The 22089-nt window shown below is 45.3% G+C and overlaps 1 protein-coding gene across 3 annotated transcripts in view; it reads left to right on the top strand.

The window, feature by feature from the left end:
- Positions 1–22089, top strand: part of PIGL (phosphatidylinositol glycan anchor biosynthesis class L) — a gene marked incomplete at its 5' end in the record, with an annotated part of 65791 nt that extends 43702 nt beyond the window's left edge. The window contains 5 exons of one of the 3 annotated variants that reach the window (XM_082705784.1): positions 4867–4957; positions 10596–10663; positions 13436–13467; positions 14939–15072; positions 19747–22089. In XM_082705784.1, the coding sequence (XP_082561910.1) occupies positions 4867–4957; positions 10596–10663; positions 13436–13467; positions 14939–15072; positions 19747–19845 (424 nt within the window). In that variant the 3' untranslated portion in view covers positions 19846–22089. The remainder of the gene's footprint in view (positions 1–4866; positions 4958–10595; positions 10664–13435; positions 13468–14938; positions 15073–19746) is intronic. The other 2 variants (XM_082705783.1, XM_082705785.1) reach the window with 2 other exon arrangements.

Here is a 22089-nt window from a genome sequence, read left to right as displayed (position 1 = left end):
GCTGCTTTCTTTCTCTCTCTTAAAAAAAAAAAAAAAAAAAAAATTATTTATTTTACAAGTAAATAAATAAAATCTTTGGGGAAAAAAAGAGAGAGAGAGAATACCTGTGTTTTGCTGAAGCGAATCTATCACAGGTTCCCATTCGCGGCAGACGAGGAGAGCATTCCCCAGTGTTCCTTAAGGGTAAAGACTGACTCTTGTTGGAGGCTTGATTTCTTCTGTTTTCATATTGGCCTGGAATTACATAACAGGATTTCCAAGGAGACAGGTTGGTTAACACGATGAAACCAGAGTCTTGATACAGACGTATTCTGTGACATTCCCGGTCAGCCAGTTCCCTGAGCACCTGTGTGTCTGCCTGTGGAACTCGATGGTTCGCTCCTGACCAGCTCTTTCCAGCTGTAAAAGGAAGTAAATGAGCCCAAGTTTTGGGGGGCTCACAGGGATAAGAAAGTAGGTATAAAAGCACCTGAGAAAAAAGAGAAAGCACCCGAGATTTTTAGGAAAAATGGAGATCTTGCTATGAGTGATAGGTATAAGTCTTTAACCTCTGCCTATAAAATGCACAAATCCCTCTGCTTTTTTTTTAAGATATTATTTATTTATTTGACAGAGGGAGAGATTACAAATAGACAGAGAGGCAGGCAGAGAGAGAGGGAGAAGCAGTCCCGCCGAGCGGAGAGCCCGATGCGGGGCTTGGTCCAGGACCCTGAGATCATGACCCAGGTGCCCCAATGTCTCTGCTTCTTTTTTTTTTTTTTTAAAGATTTTATTTATTTATTTGACAGAGAGAGGTCACAAATAGGCAGAGGCAGGCAGAGAGGGGGCGGGAAGCAGACTCCCCATTGAGCAGAGAGCCCGATGCGGGGCTCCATCCCAGGACCTTAAGACCATGACCTGAGGGACGCCTGGGTAGCTCGGTTGGTTGGGCGGCTGCCTTCGGCTCAGGTCATGATCCCAGCATCCTGGGATCGAGTCCCGCATCGGGCTCCTTGCTTGGCGGGGAGCCTGCTTCTCCCTCTGCCTCTACCTGCCACTCTGTCTGCCTGTGCTTGCTCTCGCTTCTCTCTCTATGACAAATAAATAAAATAAAATCTTTAAAAAAAAAAAAAAAAAGACCATGACCTGAGCCGAAGGCAGAGGCTTAACCCACTGAGCCACCCAGGCGCCCCATCTCTCTGCTTTTTAAAAACACTCTCTTGGGGTCCCTGGCTGGCTCAGTCAGTGGAGCATGGGACTCTTGATTTCAGAGCTCGAGTCCCCTGCTGGCTGTAGCGATTGCCTAAAAAAACAAAACAAAACACTCCCTTAATGCTGACTGCTTGTAAGTCAACACACTTTCCACACACTCTTCATAACAAGGTTCTTAAGAGATCTATACATGTTCTCTGTATCTTTGACTCAGTGATTAGATTTTTTTAAAATACTTTATTTATTTATTTACTTATTTATTTGAGAGAGAGAGAGCACAAGTAAGCAGAGCAGCAGGCAGAGGGAGAGGGAGAAGCAGGCTGTCCGCCGAGCAGGGAGCCCCATGGGGGGGCTCAATCCCAGGACCCTGGGATCATCATGACCTGAGCCAAAGGCAGAGGCTTACCTGACTGAGCCACCCAGGTGCCCCAGTAATTACATTTCTATAACTTTATTTGAAGGAAATATTGAGAGAAGCATACAAAAAATTATGTATAGGCACACCTGGCTGATTCAGTCGCTAGAGCGTGAGACTCTTGACCTCGGAGCAATGAGTTACAAGTCCCATGTTGGGTGTGGAGCCTACTTCAATTAAAAAAAAAAAAAAAAGGTTACCTATGAGGATTATTATCATAATAATAAAAATTGGAAACAACCTAAATAATCAGTAAAGTCCAGGCTTTACATATTTTGGTGTATTTGAATCAGGATTTGGTTACGTATATAGCAAATAACGGAAAGTCTACAATAACTGTGATCCAAGGAGTTGTGCCATGTAGGGCTGGTGGGGTGCTTTTGTTCCAAAACTCCTCCGGGTCCGGGCTTCTCCTTTTTGGTTACTCTATTGTGTCTGGCTTTTATACCCAAGATTGCTTCATGGGCCAAGATGGCTACCAACTCCAGCCTGCGCAAAGATGGACAGAGAGAAATGGGGCAAAGGTCATTCACCAACTGTCTCTTCAAGGAAGGGCCCAACGGTTGACTGACTTCTGTTTACATTCAGCGAATTGTTCATCTGTCAGAGAAGAAAGGACTGCCAATGTTAGTACTTGAACTCAAGCCTTGAGTTGATGAGGGTTGAATTTGGGGCAAAGAACCACACCAGTCGTTGGTCTGAAAGAGTCATTTTTGTATTTGTTCGAAGGTTCCCAGAGTCAAATTTTCTGTGTCCCTACCTAGAGGGGAGATGATCCCACCAGGATGCCTCGTTCCCGTACACAGTTCGTACTTTGTTGGTGCCTGGCCTGTTTTATAATGTTGCTGTCTTCTGAACGTCTTACTTGGGTGTTCCAACCCCAAAGGCTGGTATAGCTCCTTCGGCTCAGCCAGAGGCCACTTCTGTCAATCTGCTGGTGCTTATTAAGCCCCTAGACGCAGTTCCTTGCCTGTGGCCGAAGCTCATTTACTCATTGTTTATTTAAATAAATTGTTCTTTGACTTGGATTGTACCCAGTTCCACATGAGAAACAGAAGGGCGAGACACAGATCTGTTCTCATATTTTGGCATGAGGCTAGGGAGACACACAAAGCAATAGAAATTAAGATAAATGCTATAACTAATCAGATGCGAAGCGGGGTGGTCCAGGCCACAGCTGATAGAAATGTTCACTACGGGGGCACCTGGGTGGCTCAGTGGTTTAAAAGCCTCTGCCTACATCATGATTCTGGGGTGCTGGGATCGAGACCCACATCAGGCTCTCTACTTAGCAGGGACCCTGCTTCCTCCTCTCTCTCTCTCTGCCTGCCTCTGCCTACTTGTGATCTCTGTCTGTCAAATAAATAAATAAAATCTTAAAAAAAAAAAAGAAAGAAAGAAATGTTCACTACAATTCCTAAATGTGAGAAAGGTTGATAGTAAAGAATTTGGCTTTGCCCAAAGAGAGATCTGGCCTTTGCCCTTGGCTTCTTCGAAGTAATCTGTGTCAAACCTAAGAGCAGTACTTTGGGGTTTTAGGGCCGGGGCTTTAGGGCCGTGCAGGGTCAGCCCACCTGGAGGCTGAGGTCGACCACATGGACCATCAATCGGTCATGCCCAAGTAACGGAACCCCAATAAAAACTCTGAACACCAAAGCTGCAGTGAGCTTCCCTGGCTGGCAGTCCTCCCTGTGTGTTGTCACACATCACTGCCGGCAGAATCACGCGTCCCCCAGGGAGAGGACAACAGATTGTTCACATTCAGAGCCCTCTCAGATTCTACACCCTGTGTTCTCTTCCTTTGGCTGATTTAGTCTGCATCCTTTCCCTGTTAGTGGCTCAGTCGGTTAAGATCTGCCTTCGGCTCAACTCATGATCTCAGGGTCCTCAGATTGAATCCCACATCGGTGGGGGAGGGGGGACAGTTCTTGCTCAGAGGGGAGTCTGCTTCTCTGTCTGCCCCTCACCCTGCCTGTGCTCTCCCTCTCTCTGTCAAATAAAGAAATAAAATCTTTTAGAAAGGAAAGAGAGAGAGAGAGAGGTGGATATCTGTTAGTAGGACTATAAATAGGGGTGCCTGGCTGGCTCAGTGGGTTAAGCCTTTGCCTTCAGCTCAGGTCATGATCTCAGGGTCCTGGGATCGAGTCCTGCATCAGGCTCTCTGTTCAGCAGGGAGCCTGCTTCCTCCTCTCTCTCTCTGCCTGCCTGTCTGTGTACTTATGATCTCTGTCCGTCAAATAAATTAAAAATAAAAAAATTATTAAAAAATAATAATTCAAGGAGCACCTGGGTGGCTCATTGGGTTAAAACCTCTGCCTTTGGCTCAGGTCATGATCCCAGAGTACTGGGATCGAGTCCCGCGTCAGGCTCTTTGCTCAGCGGGGAGCCTGCTTCTCTCTCTCTCTCTCTCTCTCTCTCTCTCTCTCTGCCTGCCTCTCTGTCTACTTGTGATTTCTCTCTGTCAAATAAATAAATAAATAAAATCTTTAAAAATAATAATAATAATAATAATTTAATTTTTTAAATGAACAAATAAAAAGACTACCCATTATATCCCCAAACTGAGGTCAAATTGAGACCTTGGCCTTGTGGTAGGTGATGCTATAGATTGATGCACAAAAAAGAGACAGAGGAGGAGATAGGCCTATGGCGTGGCCGAATGGAAACTCACAGAAGGTGCGGACTTATGCCCCGGAGAGCAGCCCCACTGTGGTGCAGCCCCGTTGGACGGAGTATGCTGCTGGCTCCGTAGGGCTAGAATATCTCGGCTCTGCAGTCAGAAAGCCGGATCCGAATCCGCCTCCAACAACCTTGCAAGCGGGCTCCCTAATTGCGTCGATAAAGGCTCCTTCTATAGATGTTCATGAGGTTAAATGAAGAAACATAGCTTTGTACTTTTTCTTAAAGCACTGTTGCTTTTACTCTTGCAAAGATAAATATCATTCTGTGGTGTGGCCACATTTGTTCCTAACCCGTACGTTTCCCGTTTCCCGAGCTTTAGATCAAAGCCTTATCTCTTCAGTGTCTGTCTCTTCCCCTCAGCAGCGAGCACAGGGCTCCAAAAGTGTGTTGTGTGGAGGTGTGCACTGATCTCTAGTTGCATCACATTTCCAAATCTTACCTCTTTTGCTGAAATCTGGATCCTTAAGGGTGCCCCCCCACCCCTGCCCCATACAGTTCCTATCACGGGGCTGGCACATGCCTACCAGAGCTTAGGGAGGAGTTCACACCTGATTAGAAAAGGTGTTTCTTCTTTCCAGGGACTTCCCAGATGACCCAGGTGTGCAGTGGGACACAGAGCGTGTGGCTGGCACCCTCCTCCAGCACGTGGAAGCAAACGGCATCAACCTGGTAAGCAGACATCCTCCCTGAACGAAAAGCCAGGGATCCCGGTCACACCTTTACCTGTGGCTGCCTCCTCTAGAGCTCTCTTTTAAACCTGCAGACGGGGGCGCCTGGGTGGCCCAGTTGGCTAAGCGTCTGCTTTCAGCTCAGGTCACCATCCCAGGATCCTGGGTTCGAGTCCCACGTAGGGCTCCCTGCTCAGCAAGGAGTCTGCTTCTCTCTCTCCCCCTGCCCCTCCATTCCAGTCGTGCGTGTGCTCTCTCTCTCTCTCTCAAATAAATAAATAAATAAAATATTTAAAAAAACAAAAACAAAAAAATAAACCTATGGAGGATCAAACACACCCTTTGTGGGACTGTGTAACTAAACTGCCACAGGTGGACACAGAGGTTTTTTCCAAGCTGTGTCCTCTTTAACCGTCCCCAACCCCAGCCTCTGTCCTGCCTTCTCAAAACTCAGGGCCCCAGGAGCCCGAGCTATGGCTCCTGTTTGTACAGAACTTCACCTTTTCCCGAGCATTTTCATGTTTAGGGGACCATTTAAACTTTAAAAGGTAAATGTCGGGCGCCTGCCTCTCTGCCTGCTTGTGAACTCTGTCTGTCAAATGAATAAATAAAATCTTAATAAAAAAATAAAATAAAATGGTTTCCTTAAGTAGGGAAATTAAATCAATTCAGGATTGTCCTGACGATTAAGGGCCCTCACACCCTGGAATGAACACGAGCACCTCAAACGACAGGAAAAAGCTCCAGGTAGACAGGTGGCAGTTAACCGTCTGGGCAGTCTGGGGACAAGCACGGTCTGGGCCTGTTCTCATTCTTGGGGATATAAAAATGTCATGGCGGTCCCTGCCTTCACGGACCTTCCAGTCTAGTTCATAAGACATGGTCTGTATGTCAAAGAATTAACAGCAACTTGCAGGATACATGCCAAATACTGTAGGATTCCCAAAGCGGGCCGAAGAAGTCACAGAAGGCTTCTTGGAGAAGGCAGTCTTGAGATGCGGCCTGGACCACAAATCACTTTTCTGGGACACAAACTTGGGAGACTCTTCTGAGAGCAAAAATGGCACGGAGAGCTGTCCGTGCCCCGAGACCCCTCCCCGGATGCTCAGAGCTGTGGTCAAATGCAACATGGTCTAAAACAGAAACCCGGCCCCCTGGCAAGGACTGATCCTGTTCACCAGTGTGCAGTGCATAAGGACTGCCTGGGTGTTTAGGAATTTAAGTGGTAAATTTTAGGCATTAGCCCATGAGGAACTGTCATTGTCATTTTAGAGGTGGACAGTAAGCCTTCTCAGTGGCCACAACATCGACCACTGGCAAGGCCCGGTCCAGAGGACCCCGGCAGAGCTGAGATGGGGGCTCCTGCCCTTGTTGACCAGTAAATGCGAATCTGCACTGTTGCTCTACCTCTGACTAAAATGTTCTCCGGCAGTGCGCGTGAATGTACCCTTGTGCCTTCTGGAGTGAGAAATTGAGGCTTAAAATCCTAGCTTCATCCCTTGCTGACCTCGGGCAAGCTTCTCAGCTTCTGGAAGCCTGAGTTTCCTCAATGTCAAATGAAAACTGTGGTAACATTTGCCTTTTATTTTATTTTTTAGAAGATTTTATTTATTTATTTGACAGAGAGAGAAATCACAAGTAGGCAGAGAGGCAGGAAGCAGGCTCCCCACTGAGCCGAGAGCCCGATGCGGGGCTCAGTCCCAGGACCCTGAGATCATGACCTAAGCCAAAGGCAGAGGCTTTAACCCACTGAACCACCCAGACGCTCCAAGGCAACCATTTTAAAACAGCTCTTTAACTCACCTTGCTGTTAATAAGGAAACTCCCAAGCTGTCATGGTGCAGTAAGGAATAATTTCCCTGGCCTGCACTTCATACAACAGTAAGCGTGTAAGGCCACACTAACACCATTGTCAGTGAGGACGTATGTGGCCATAATCGAGCTCAGCCCCCAGGAGGCACCGAAATATACTTTCCCACAGTCCCCATAGTCCCTGGTGGGCTAGGGGCGAGGGCTTAGTAGCAGACAGGGGAGAAGTCACTCAGTGGCAGAATCAGGGTCCCAGGGGCCCCCTCCAGACCAGAAGTATTGGCTACACAATGAGAAGATCAATGGGGAAGCAGAGACAGAAGCCAGGAGCACTGAGCTAAGACATGGGAAGACAGATTCCCACCTGGGCTGAGCGAGGGTGATCCTAAAAGCTCTCCTCCGCTCCAGAGGAAAGCTGGCTCTTCAGGGGTTAACCCCAGGAGATGGAAGGAAACCAGGTGCCATCTGGTCCCAGCCCCACCATGTTTGCTGAGCTGCCAGGACATGGCTTTGAAAGCTTTATGATGCTGCCCTCTACAGAGAGCAGCCGAGGGGTTCAGTAGTGTCTTTCCGTGGCAAGTAGGCTAGGTCCGGGGTCCGGCCCCTATGTGGACCTTTCATTCAACAAGTATTTATTGAGCGCCTGGTCTGTGATATTCCCTACTTGCTGTACACCGGCGATATAGACATGAAACCAAACACCCAGTCCCTCCTCCCTTAGGGATCCGTGACATGTGGGCCCCCATCGTTGTTTGCTGTGGGGGACAATGCTTACCAGCATCTCGGGCTTCTCCCCACTGACCGCCCCCTCAGTCATCACAGCAAATCTATCTTCAGACATGGCCAGATGTGCCTGGGGCGACATAGCCCCCAGTTGAGAACCACCATCTTAGAGAAACCAGAGCAGCCCCTCCATTACCACTGGAGTCTGGGTAAGATTTCATTTGAACAAAGATTTCCACAGTTTTGGGGGGAGGGGTGGATGAGGTGGATGGAGTTCTAGAAAGAGCTACAGGGGTCACCGTTGTCACATTAAATATCTGCAAAAGTCCAGGGAGCTGGATACAATTCCGCTCAGCCCTCCTTGTGACAGAAAGAAAAAGGGAGACTATAGGAAGAAACAGAGACCTAGGAGAATTTCAGAAGTGATTGAGCCAAGCTCCAGCGGACCCCCAATCCCCCCTAACTAGGAAGTGCTCTCCAGCCCACCCAGGGTAATGACTAGCCCCACTGTCATGGTCTCCTCATAAGAGCAGGCTTAGAGTTGAGACGCTCTAGCCTGTCCTGTTGTACATACACATTCCTAAACATTTCCACGTCGGGGTGTTGTGTCTTCACCTCAACCCCACCAGGAAGGCAGAGCAGGTATTACTTTTCTTATCTGGCAAATGAGACGACCAACAACACATTGAACCTTGAAATAACTTCCAGGGGTCAAGTTCTGTGACCTGCACAATGGCAGGGGTTAAGGAGGGTCCAAGATAAGAGTAGAATTGAGTCAACACTGTGTTGGATGGAACACTGGGATCAGAACAGGGTACTTGAGTTAGTTACATGGTTTAAAATTTTTTTTCTTTTGTTTTGTTTTAAGTAGGCTCCTTGCCCAATGTGGGGCTTGAACTCACGACCCTGAGATTAAAAGTCATATGCTCTACAGACCGAGCCCCAGCCAGGCGCCCCACGGTTTATGTGTTATAATAGACTGTATTCTTTAGAGCAGTTTTAGGTTCATAGTAAAGTCAAGCGGAAGGTACACAAAAACTCCCCATCTCCATGATTTTTTACAATCAGGAAACCAACACTGACATATTAACACCCCCCAGTCCACAGTTTACATGAGGGCCCACTTTTGGTACTGTACATTCCATGGGCTTTGACAAATGTATAATGACACGTGTCCACAATTCGCTTTTTATAAGCCTTTAACTCTTTTTTGTTTTTGTTTTTGTTTTTAATTTTCCAGAAGGGAGAATTTCAAGCCTGCAACTGTAGAGAGAAGTTTAATGAACTTCCATGTTCCTATCACTCGGTTCCTGTAATCATTAACTCACAGTCAATATTAGCTTCATTTAAACAGCTGTTCATTTTTTTTCTTAAAGATTTTATTTATTTATTTGATAGAGAGAGAGATCACAAGCAAGCAGAGAGACAGGCAGAGGAGGAGGGGGGAAGCAGGCTCCCTCCTGAGCAGAGAGCCTGATGCGGGACTCGATCCCAGGACTCTGGGACCACAACCCGAGCGGAAGGCAGCAGCCCAACCCACTGAGCCACCCAGGTGCCCTCTGTATTATTTCAAAGCAAATCTTTGTCATCATATTTCATATTTAAATATTTTAGCATGCATTTCTAATCGTGAACAAGTCCTTTTTTTTTTTTTCTTTAAAGATTTTATTTATTTACTTGACACGGAGAGAGATCACAAGTAGGCAGAGAGGCAGGCAGGAAGAGGAGGAAGCAGGCTCCCCGCTGAGCAGAGAGCCCTATGCGGGGCTCGATCCCAGGACCCTCAGATCATGACCTGAGCTGAAGGCAGAGGCTTAACCCACTGAGCCACTCAGGCGCCCCCGACAGCAAGTCCTTTATTAACCTAACTATAACACCATTGTCACCCCTAAACATTCACAATTCCTTGATACCAGTGTTTTGTATTTCCAATAGTCTCATGTCATAAATATGTTTTCATTTTGTGCTTATTTTTACAACTTGTTTGAATCAGGATACGTTAACAGGACTTTAAATTTTCTTTTCATCTGCAGTTCCCACCCCCCATCCTGTGCCCAGTAGAGGTTTGCTGCTCTCACTGTAACAGAGAGTTCTCTATACATGAAGTCAGCATTTTATGATTTAAAATAGAAACACCAGTAGCGAAGCCCTTCTCAGCCTATACCGATCCCCATCCTACTCCCTTTAGTCCACGTGGCATGCCGCTCACTTTCCTTGGGGACAGCTTACCTCTTTCCACTTCCCCTAACCAACCACTCCTGTTCCTTTTTCTGAGTCCCTGTTCTCTTTTTAAAATTTCTTTTATTATTCAAGGTAACATGATTATTATTCAGACTTACTTGGTCTTTTTCATAACCTATCTGTACAGAAGTGAAATGTTGGAACCCAGCCTAGCTTATCCTTAATAAGTAGAAGATACAGAGGCAGTCTGGGTGTGAATAGACTTCTGTGATCTTAACCCCGGGGCACGGTGGGTGCTGTCCCTCAAAGCCTTTGTGCCCTCAGTACAGCACAAGGAAAGGGGCCACATAAACATAAATCAGCCAGCATCTACAAGAACAAAGTTCACCCCGCAGCCAGCCATGAGAAGGAAGCATGCTAATAAATGGCCAGGCAGATAAGAAACTAAGATCCTCTAAACCTGGTTTGTATTGTGGCCAAATTCCCCTCTGCTTCACTGGCCCAGAACAAGAGTAAACAGTAAAACCCACACAGTCTCCACACAACTGGCTAACACAATGGGTTTACCCCACCGATCCGCTTGGAAGTGAGTTCGGCTGTACCCAGAATTGGGTACAGAATTCGTGTGCTCTTTTTCTGGCCCGGGGAACGGGAACAGCTGCCTTGAAACTGAGGCAGAGAAAGTATTCAATCATGAGTGACCACCCTGGGGTGCCTAGGTGGCTCAGTGGGTTAAGCCTCTGCCTTCAGCTCTGGTCATGATCTTGGGGTCCTGGGATCGAGCCCCGCATCGGGTTCTCTGCTTGGCGGGGAGCCTGCTTCCCCCCTCTCTGCCTGACTCTCTGCCTACTTGTGGTCTCTGCCAAATAAGAAAATAAAATCTGAAAAAAAAGAAAAAAATGAGTGACCACCCTGTTTCTCTACAGGTGGTGACGTTCGATGCAGGGGGAGTCAGTGGTCACCGAAATCATGTTGCTCTGTATGCAGCTGTGAGGTATGACTCTGCATGTTGCAGGTGGGAGGGCGCTCTGTTCATTTGGTCAGGGCAGATGTCTTCTAAAGGGCTTCCCCCCCTCACTGTCTGAGCCCCAGGGAACTGGCCGCTGAGGCACAGAGAGCCAGCGTTGGCCACATTGCTCACCACAGCTCACCACGCCATGTGTGTGAGAAATCCCTCCGAGGTCATCTTATCATCAACCCTCAATTCGTGAGGGTTTTTTCCGCACGGAAAAATGGGGTGACATTTTATTTCTGTCTTTGCTTTGGCCACAGAGAGGTTTCGGGCCAAACTTGCAACCCCATGTAGCACATGTGGGAGATTTGAGGGAGTGAGTTCTATAAATCAGTGTGCCTCATGGCTTCATCTTCTTTTTCCTCCTTTTTTAAAAAAGATCTTACTTATTTCTTTGTCAGAGAGAGAAAGAGAGAGCGAGAGTGAGCACAAGCACGGGGAGAGGCAGGCTGAGGGAGAAGCAGGCTCCCCAGTGAGCGAGGAGCCCAATGTGGAACTTGATCCCAGGACCCTGGGATCATGACCTGAGCTGAAGGCAGAGGCTTAACCAAGTGAGCCACCCAGGCATCCCTTTCCTCTTTTTATTCTAATTTCTTTTGTACGTTATTTTAAAAAGCTTTTATTTATTTATTTGACAGACAGAGAGAGAGGGAACACAAGCAGAGGGAGTGGGAGACACTGAGCAGGGAGCCCGAAGCGGGGCTCGATCCCAGGACCCTGGGATCATGACCTGAGCTGAAGGCAGACACTTAACGACTAAGCCACACAGGTGCTCCTCTTTTGTACATTTTGTACACTGTATCAAATCATTCTTTGGAGAAGGAAGATATACATATGTAATAGGAAAACTTTTGTTCTTCATAGCCACCCTATTGTACGGATAGGCATCTGTATTTTACTGGTAAAAAACAAACCAAAAAAAAATGCACCTCAGAGATATTGAGGGACTTATTCAAAGTCATATAAACATAAACTGTGTTTCCCAGCCTCTAGAGAAGTACTTCTCCCCGGCGCCATGAGTGGTGAGTGGTGGACCTGGCCTAGGGGAAGGGAGGGGACAACTGGAAGTAAAGGACTTACTTTAGAACTTTCTTCTAAACATGCCCCACATTCTCAGACCAGACCAGTGAAATATGTAAAGTTGGAAATGGTTCCCCTATCATTAAGTCCAACCACCTCATTTAACTGAGGAAGTGAAGTGGTTTTCTCAGCACTGCCAGGCTGAACAATGGCAGTAGTAGTAGAACTGAAATCCATTTCATATGAGTATGTTGTCTGTGTGTTGGTGGTGGAGTTGGACCCCTTATCCCATCTGGCTCCATCTCTTCGCTTCCAAACAAAAGCAGGCAAGGGTTCTGGAGTTCATTGCTGTAGGATTACCCACTGCTGTTGGGAGTGTAGAATGGCCTTCACTGTGAGAAGGTGGGAGCAGGGGAAGTTGAAAAGAGAAAGAACTATTAGAGAAGAAATATCAATTAATATTTTATTTTATTTTTTTTAAGATTTTATTTATTTATTTGAAAGACAGAGATCACAAGTAGGCAGACAGGCAGGCAGAGAGAGGGGGAAGCAGGATCCCTGCTGAGCAGAGAGCCTGATTCGGGGCTCGATCCCAGGACCCTGAGATCATGACCTGAGCTGAAGGCAGAGGCTTTAACCCACTGAGCCACCCAGGTGCCCCTCATTAATATTTTAAAATAGCCTCCTGTCACACTCAAATTCAATTTCAAAAGAGAGAAACTTTGAAAAGTTCATCATAGATACCCTCGTCTCATAGGCAAAGCTTGGACCAAGGCACTTCATAACTATTAGTCGTCCCCCAGATTGGCTAATCTTGGGGATAGTGCCCATACTTGTCCTATAGCCAGAGGTATGGAATCCCAGAAACCTACATGGTGATTGATGCAAAAACACTACCTAAAAACCTGTGGGTGGGGGGGCACCTGGGTGGCTCAGTGGGTTAAGCCTCTGCCTTCAGCTCAGGTCATGATCTCAGGGTCCTGGGATCGAGCCCCGAATCAGGCTCTCTGCTCAGCAGGGATCCTGCTTCCCCCTCTCTCTGCCTGCCTCTCTGCCTACTTGTGATCTCTGTCTGTCAAATAAATAAATAAAATCTTAAAAATTAAAAAAAAAAAAAAAAAAAACCTATGGGGGGATCATAGGGTGTGGCAGGCCTTACCACTGTTGGGGAGGAAGAAACTTTATTCTGTCCAAGATTCTTCTAGCTGGACTAAGAATTAAAGTTCCACGAGAAATTATTAACAGGAGAAAATCAAATTTAATTTTGTCCCACAAAATCCATACAAACATGAATCCAGACAAACATGAAATTCCAGAGACTGTCAGGCAACATGAGACTTCTATGTCATCCTGAGCTGGGGAGCACAGTGGGAGTCTGGGGTACAAGGAGAGGAAGACCATTAGCAGGAAGGTGGAAGGTTGAAATGTTTGGAAAACAAAGGTGGCCCTTTTATCCCAATAAGTTTCTTAGATAAAAAGGAATCTTTACGACTAGTTCTCTTCCTGGTACAGGCCCTTTTCCAATTATAAGTTCTGCTGGCTGGGCGGGGGGGCAGGTGCAAAGTGGTTTTCCTGAATTTGATGGGTTTTGATTGCTTTTAGCTCAAGGTAACTTACATGCCATTGTAACCCATACTGGAGAGGCCTGCCCTTGACCCCTGTACTCTGAAGGCTCTTTCTGTTAACTGCAAAGCAATTCTTACTCCCTCTCACTCCTGACCTTTCCTCCTCCAGGACCCTCCACTCAGAAGGGAAGTTACCTAAAGGTAAGTGGTCTGTTTTGCCAAAGTCTGCTAATTACTATCCCTCTAAGAAACTTATTGGGTGAAATTTGTAAATATATGGAGAACTGCCCTAGGTCAAGCCAAGGGGCTGGGGAGGCTGGGTCACACTCCTCTTGACCTAGCTCACTGTGTCTGTCCATGTGGGTCCTCAGGCCTTAAAACCAGGTTGTCTCCATTGGGAAGTCCCCTGCCAGCCAGGCAGCCTCTGGGTGTGAGGGAAGGCCAGAGGTGTTAGGAACACAAAACCAATAGGAGATACATGTAGAAAAGAGACTTATTATAAAACTTGACTCATCCAAGTACAGAAGCTGAGAAGTCTCACAGTCTGCCTTCTGCAAACTGGGGCCCCAGGAAAGCTGATGGTGTCAGTCAGTCTGGGTCCAAAGGCCTGAGAAGTAGGAGAGCCAGTGGTATAAATCCCGGTCCAAGGGCAGGAGATGACCAGTGTCTCAGCTCAAGAGTCAAACAGAAAAGAACAAATTCTCCCTTCTACCTATTCTTCTATTCAGGCCCTCGGTGGATGGGACCATGCCCACCCTCACTGGGGGGAGGGCTATCTGCTTTCCTGAGTCCACTGATTTAAATGTTAGTCTCATCCACAAATACCCTTCCAGGCACACCCAGAAGTAATCAGCCAAATATCTGGGTAACCTGTGACCCAGTTGAGTTGACACATGAAATTAACCATGACCCCAGGCCTTGCCCGCTCATCTGTCTAGCTTTCTTCCCAGGTGGGTCTTTTCTCACCTCCAATGTCCTTTCAGTCTGTCCATCTAAACTCCCATCACTTAGCTAAGGTGCAAACAGCTGATGGGTGTTTGAGGGGTTCACCTACTTGAAAGGTGTTTGACCCCACTTGGCCATTTACTGTGTGACACTAAGGCTTAACCTCTCTAGGCCAGTTTCTGGTCTGTTGATGGGAATCGGAAACATCCCCCAGGAGCGACAAGAAGATGACGCAAGTGAGAACACAGTCGGGTGTGCTCTTTCTGAGTGGGCCGATACCAGCCCTGTGAGACAGGCTTCCACTTTGTCAACACCACTTTACAGATGAGAAAACTGAGTCTCGGAGAGCTGAAGGCACTTTCCCAGGTCTGTCAGGTCTCAAGCGTCAGAGCAGGAGCTAGGTCTCTTGCCTCAATCCCGAAATTCTGGTCTTCATTGCCTTTCCCTTGGCCTTGAAGTAGCCAGTTTCCAACCTCGAGCAACCACCTTAATCTTGCTAGGGCTTGAGTAGAGAGCAGGTGTCCAGGTGTTCTGTGGTCCTTTCACTCTTCCTGTATGTGAAAACGATGGGCAAAGAGCACCTTTGGTGCTACCGAGACATCTGGCTACTCTGTGGCCATGGTTTTGCCCTGCCCTGAGCCCCAAAGGAGGGGTAGGGTGCTCAGGGGAAATCTGCCTAGAAGCAACAAGACTCTTCACTTCTTCCCTCTCCACCTCCCCCAACCAGGGTGCTCGGTGCTCACGCTTCAATCAGTGAATGTGTTGCGCAAGTACATCTCCCTTCTGGACCTGCCCTTTTCTCTGCTTCATACCCGGGATGTCCTCTTTGTGCTCACCAGCAAAGAAGTGGCACAGGCCAAGGTGAGGATTGTGAATTCCCCGAAACCCTCCCTCCAGATCTCTGTCCCAGACCCCCTGGCCCCCAACGACCCCTAAGCGAAGACCTTCCGTAGTGGCTTAGCATCTGAGTGTCAGGACTATCCAGCTAGACCTTAGCAGTCATAGCTTATTAGGGACTTTTGCCCTTTTTTCTGATCATAAACGTAATACATGATTTTTAAAAGTAAAAATACAATGCTCATAGAACATCTAGAAATACTTTATATAAAAGCATCAAGAAGAAAATAAAGATAATCAAATAAAAATTATCCTCAGTGCTACCACTCAGAGAAAATCATTGCTAATATATATATTTTCTTAATGGGATTACACAGTGCCTACTATTTAAAACCTGTCCTAACAACATTATGACGATCTTCTTCTATGTCATTATACATTAGAATTGTAATGGGCGCCTGCATTTCACTGTAAAGATATACAGAGAGGAACTCAGACCTGCAAGGAGCCTCTGTAAAGAGCCAATAGGATAGACCACCAGAGGCTTATTTACCTACTGAGGAAAGGTCAGGCCCAGCAAAGGCCTCATGGTGAAAACTCTTAGCTGTCCAAGGGCAGGTGATTCTAAAAACCACGGAGTTAGGGAGTTAAGGAGAATTGACCCAATCTGTCTCCAGGTGTGACTAGAGTGTGACTATATATTATATATATAATATATATATTTATATATATAGTATTATGTATTATATATATAATATATAATTATATATTGTATACATACAATTATATATATAATTTTAATAAATTTTTATATTTTATATATAAATATAAATATTTTTATATATAAATTTTATATATTTATAAAAATATAAAATATATTTATATATTGTATGCATATTGTATATATGATTATATATACAATATATTAAATATATACATACAAAATATACATTTTATATGTATATGAAATTGTATATTACAATATATACATATAATACATTATATATAATATAGTGTGACTATATATAATATATAATATTTGTATAATATATGTAATATAGTTAAAGTTTTATTATTATTATTATTATTTTGCTTAGCTTTATTTTCTGAACTGTCTGTGATACACAGTTATACCTACTATGAGGCACTTTGCTAGATACTGAGAATGCAACACTGACCAGAAACATGAATTCTCCTTTGTTTTATTTGATAGTTCCTTACTTTCTGTTCTTTATTTGTGTCCTTCTACTTTATTCAGATTTTACACTGTTTTTTCTTTTTTTTAATATCTTGGACTGAAAAGGTTAGCTTTTTTCCCCATTTTCAATCTTTTTTTATTTATTTATTTATTTTTTTTTTTAAAGATTTTATTATTTATTTTATTTGACAGAGAGAGAGATCACAAGTAGGCAGAGAGGCAGGCAGAGACAGAGGGGGAAGCAGGCTCCCTGCTGAGCAGAGGGCCCGATGTGGGGCTCGATCCCAGGACACCGAGATCATGGCCTGAGCCGAAGGCAGCGGCTTAATCCACTGAGCCACCCAGGCGCCCCTCAATCTTTTTTTAAAAATACACTCTAATACTATTAATTTCCCTTGAAGTATTTCTTTAGCTGCACCCGACAAGTTTTGATACATACTTCTACTGTCACTCAGTTATAAGTAACTTACAGTTTTTACTGTGAGTTCCTCTTTAATACATGAGGCTTTTTTTTTTTTTTTATACATGAGGCTTTTAAGGGTGTATTTTCGAGTTTACAAATGCGTGCGTGTGTGTGCGTGTGTGTGTACCATCAATCCTCATTATCCACAGGTTCCATCTTGGCAAATGCGCCTACATGCTAAAATTTACTTGTAACCCCAAAATTAATATGGGGCTTTTGTGGTCATTTGTGGACATGCATATCTGCAGGGCAGTGAAGTTTTAAGTTGCCACCAAAGCACACACCCAGGTTCCCCACTGAGGTTGAATAAGGTGACCCTCTGCCTTCTTGTTTCAGCTCTGCAAACAAGTATCCTCTCTTCAGTATATTTGGTGACACATTGTTCTCATTTTTGTGCTTTTTGTTGGTGATTTTACTGTTTTAAATGTCTTCTGAGTAAGCCATTCAAGTGCTGTCTAATGATTCTAAGGCGGGAAAGCTGTGATACCTCTTCTAGAGAAAGGAGGTTAGTTAGATCAGCTTCATTCATGCATGAGCTACAGCCCTATTGACTGTGAATTCGATGAATGAATTGATAACATAATATTAAATAAGGCATCTTTAAACAGAAACCCACATAAAACAAGGTTATGTACTGATCAGTTGATTAAAATGTTGAGACTAGAGGCTCTCAGGAACCAAAACTGTTATTTCCCCTAGGAACAATGATACTGTATTGACTAATTCAAGCGTTTGCAGTAACTTTATAGAAGGTAGCTACCAGAACACGAATTACCCTTTAGCCTTTTTATTGTTGATTTAGAATTGAATTTCTTGGGGCGCCTGGGTGGCTCAGTGGGTTAAGCCACTGCCTTCGGCTCAGGTCATGATCTCAGGGTCCTGGGATCGAGTCCCGAATCGGGCTCTCTGCTCAGCAGGGAGCCTGCTTCCCTCTCTCTCTCTCTGCCTGCCTCTCCATCTACTTGTGATTTCTCTCTGTCAAATAAATAAATAAAATCTTTAAAAAAAAAAAAGTTAAAAAAAAAAAAAAAAGAATTGAATTGCTTCCTGGTCACTACATGTGGCTTGTGTAATACTGGTTTTTTAAAAACTTATTGAGAATTCCTTAGTGAATGACCTACTTTATGATCAGTTTTTGTAAATGTTAACGTGTTATCTAAAAAGAATGTGTGTGCTCTGTGGTTTTTGTTTCAGATTCTAGATATAACCACCAGAGCTTAGTACATATTTCAGTCACAACTTGTGTATTCTAACCGCTTTTTAACTTTTTTTAAACTATCTTTTTAAGATTTTATTTATTTAATAGAGAAAGAGACTGAGAGAGAGCATGAGCTGTGGGAGGGGCAGAGGGAGAAGCAGACTCCCCACTGAGCAGGGAGCCCGATGCAGGACTTGATCCCAGGACCCTGAGACACTTAACTGACTGAGCCACCCAGGGATCCCGTGTTCAGAAATTTATGAGCAAGAATGTTCATTAGTATAATTTATGATAGTCAAAAAGGGAACTAATATTCAGCAGATGAATTGATGGTAGTACCGGATAACCTGCAAAATCGTATCTTTGAAGGAAATGTAGTGGAAATGCTCCAAAAAGGAGGGAAGGTATAGAAAAAACTTTGATGTTTTGTATTCCCTTGGAAAAGTAACAGAAAAACAGTTTGTAAGAAAACAAATGGACGGTAAGTGCTAATTGTATTGAATGGGTACTGAAAAGCCGTTGAAAGGTTAGGGAACCCAAAAATTAGACCACTGGGGGCAGGATGATGTGGGAGACACATGTGACTTGGTAGCTGCTAAAATCAAACAAGTCAAGTGTGTCTGGGCTACAAAGTTCATCCCTTCTCTCAATGTTTTTCTTTTCTTTCTTTCTTTTTTTTTTTTTTAAGATTTTATTTATTTATTTGACACAGAGAGATTGAGATCACAAGTAGGCAGAGAGGCAGGCAGAGAGAGAGGGGAAAGCAGGCTCCCTGCTGAGCAGAGAACCCGATGCGGGGCTTGATCCCAGGACCCTGAGACTATGACCTGAGCTGAAGGTGGAGGCTTAACCCACTGAGCCACCCAGGCACCCGTCTCTCAATGTTTTTCTAAAATAAACATTTTGGGGACGCCTGGGTGGTTCGGTTGGTTGGGCATTTGCCTTCGGCTTGGGTGGTGATCCTGGGGTCCTGGGATCAAGTCCCACTTTGGGCTCCCTGCTCAGTGGGGAGTCTGCTTCTCCCTCTCCCTCTGCCACTCCCCATGCTTGTGTTCTCTCTCTGACAAATAAATAAATAAAATCATAAAAAAAAATAAAATAAAATGAGTTCTTTACATAAAGGTCTTCAATGATAATAGCTCAGAGAGGCAGTTGACTTTTGGTACTTAGAGAAAAGCAGGCAGGAAATATTTATATATGTTATATCTAGTTTAATATATATAAATATATATATATATTTCATATATATTTATATATGTTATATCTAGTTTCATCAGTCGCTATGATCTGTGGTTTAAAACTGAACTACGCTAGGTCTAAATAACAAGATAATACACATTTTGGCAAGGAGAACCCCACACCCATGTGTACCCTTTGGTGTGAATGTGTCTCTGTGCCTTCTAGTTTCTTCTCTTCCTCTTTCTCCCAGCTTCTGTAATTGAGAGGAGCGTTAGCACAATAATGTAGCTCGCTTCCCATAAAACCTCCTCGTACATTTGATCTATACGATGTAGGGGAGCAAAGAAATTAAGAATGTGGGCTTCAGGGTCATTCACATGGGTCTGGCTTCAGACGCCAGCCGTGTTGTCTAAATCGAGGTGATGCATGGAGACCGCCAGCGCGCTGTGGCCACCATTACTATCCTGTGAGTTTATCACTGGGTTGTCGTTAGGAGAAGGGAGAGGGGAGTCAGTGATGGGAGGCCCATCCGGAGAGCTTCGCTCGTCCCAGGGAGAAGCCAGGATAGGCTACAGCATGAGCTGTGCTTGTGAGAAGCAGTTCAGGTGAGGAAAGAGGGAGTGAAACAGTTCCATGACCGGGCCTCTCTGCTTCTCCTAGAGAGCCATGTCCTGCCACCGCAGCCAGCTGCTCTGGTTCCGCCGCCTCTACTTACTCTTCTCCAGATACATGAGGATCAACTCCCTGCACTTCCTCTGAAGCCTGGAGGGGTCTTCTGGGCTAAGGAACACAGGGAGAAGCAAAGACCAGAATGCCTGGGCCCGGGCCTTGAGCTGGCGGATCAGCCTGAACTGAAGAGAGCCCCATGGGGGGTGCCTTCCAGAGCTCTGTGGGTCTGAGCTGAGAAGCTCGAACTAAAGGGGGGACCGTGCAGGCCAATGGGTGGTCCCAACGTCAGCTTCTTCCTCTGGGGGAAAGCCCCACGGCAGCCCAAACCAAACCAACCCCAGGATACCAATAGCTACCCTGACAGCTTCTCAAGTTCTTCCGGAAAACGCGCTACATAATGGCACCATGTCGGTCAGGCATCTAGGACAGAGCCTGCTGTGATGATAAATGCTCTGAAAGGTGCTCCCAGATCACTTCTCAGAGGCCATGAGGCAGAATTTTTATGTTGTTTCCAAAGCAGCCTCACCAAGCTCACACACACGAGCAGCCCCGATAGTGAGTGAGTTCAGCCATTATTACTTTGATTCACGTCGTGGCCTCTGTATCAAGTTTGAGTCCCGAGGAAGCTTCTCTACTTAACCTCATAGTCGTTAAACCGACTGGGGCTCCCGAAGGTCAAAGGCCGACCACGATGCCCAGCATTTCCTGCTGAGACTGTTACAAAGTGGGCCTGCCCGGAAGGAGCATCCAGTCAAAGATCTCAGCTCCCAGTCTTTTGAGGAAAGGAGGAAACAGGAAGACAAATCAGGAAGTCTTGTGTGTTGTTGGTTTTTTTAAAATCCTCAACCAAAACTAAACAAAACAAGAAAGCTGATGTCGTAAAATTGTGCTACAGACCAAAGCAGTCTGAGGGGTCTGGCTTGGAAACTACTCCCACGGCCCAGCCAACGGTCCAGGCAAGTGGCCCGAGGCTGGGAAGCTTAGATGTCAAGGGCACAGGCTCCGCATACTGGTGGGAGGCCAGATCTACCAACAGTGTAATCATGGACAAGGTGTTTAACCTTTGTCTGACTCAGTTGTCTCATGTGCAAAAGGAAGCGTGGTCACGGTACCAACCTCAGAGGAGACTAAGCCTGGTGGGCGCCCAGGAAAGGGTGTGGTGCACAGTCAGGGCCCAGGAAAGGTGAGTCGCTGGTGTTCGGAGATGCATAAGCAGCCCTACCACAGAGGGACTCGCAGGAGTTGAAGTCCTGACACAAAAAGGACCTTGGTGCACATTGTCCAGGGGTATCCTTTCTGGCCCTTGGCAGAAGGCCTGCACTGCTGTCTCCATAGCAACAGGTTACAGACCTGCTCTCTTGATGCCTCCTATGGGCCAAGTGGGACTGAGCCAGAGAACAGGCCCTAAAACAGGAGTCTAACATGCAAATCTGGTTGTTATCTGTCTACTTAAAATCTGTCAGTGGCTCCTAATAGCCTCCTTAGAAACTGTGAGAAGAAATCAGCCACTGATGCTAGATGGTGGGGGGGTGGGGGCAGAGGACAAGCTGCCTCCTGTCTTGCTTCTGATAAGACAGGCCCTGAGCCAGCTTCTCCCAGACTGCAAGTCTCAGTATGTATTAAGAGCTTATAAAGTACCCAAACCCTGGGGTGCCTGGTATCTCAGTGGATTAAGGCCTCTGCCTTCAGCTCAGGTCATGATCTCAGGGTCCTGGGATTGAGTCCCACATCAGGGAGCCTACTTCCCCCTCTCTCTCTGCCTGCCTCTTTGCCTACTTGTGATCTCTGTCTGTCAAATAAATAAATAAAATTTTTAAAAAATACCCAAACCCCGTGACCTAAGGAAATACTTAAAAAATTAAAATTATACATACAGACATCATCACAGTATTATTTATAATACAATTTGAAAAATCCAATGATGATTGCATCAATGAGTGTTTATGATAAATTTTTGAAAGCAGGTTAGGAATGGTACAATCTCATCTTAGTTAAACATACATCCACAAATATGTGTGTATGTATACACCCACATAAAAGTATATATATATAGAGAGAGAGAGATACAGAGATATATATGCAAAAGGTAATTACTGGGGTGCCTGGCTGGCTCGGTTGGTAGAGCATGGGACTCTTGATCTTGGGTGTCTTGAGTTCAAGCCCCATGTTGGATGTAGAGCTTGCTTTTTTTTTAAGAAAGGTAATTGCTAATTACTAAGGTCATCTTTCTAAAATGAACATTTATAATTTTAAAGGATTTTATTGTTGTTCATTAATAGTTTTGATGTGATTATATACTTTTGATATAATGTAAAGCTAAAAAAAAACACAAAA

This window comes from Mustela nivalis, assembly GCF_964662115.1.
Source record: "Mustela nivalis genome assembly, chromosome: 17".
In the NCBI taxonomy this organism is placed as follows: domain Eukaryota; kingdom Metazoa; phylum Chordata; class Mammalia; order Carnivora; family Mustelidae; genus Mustela; species Mustela nivalis.
The sequence above is the reverse complement of the archived record's forward strand: the minus strand, read 5'-3'. Positions and strand labels throughout refer to the sequence as shown.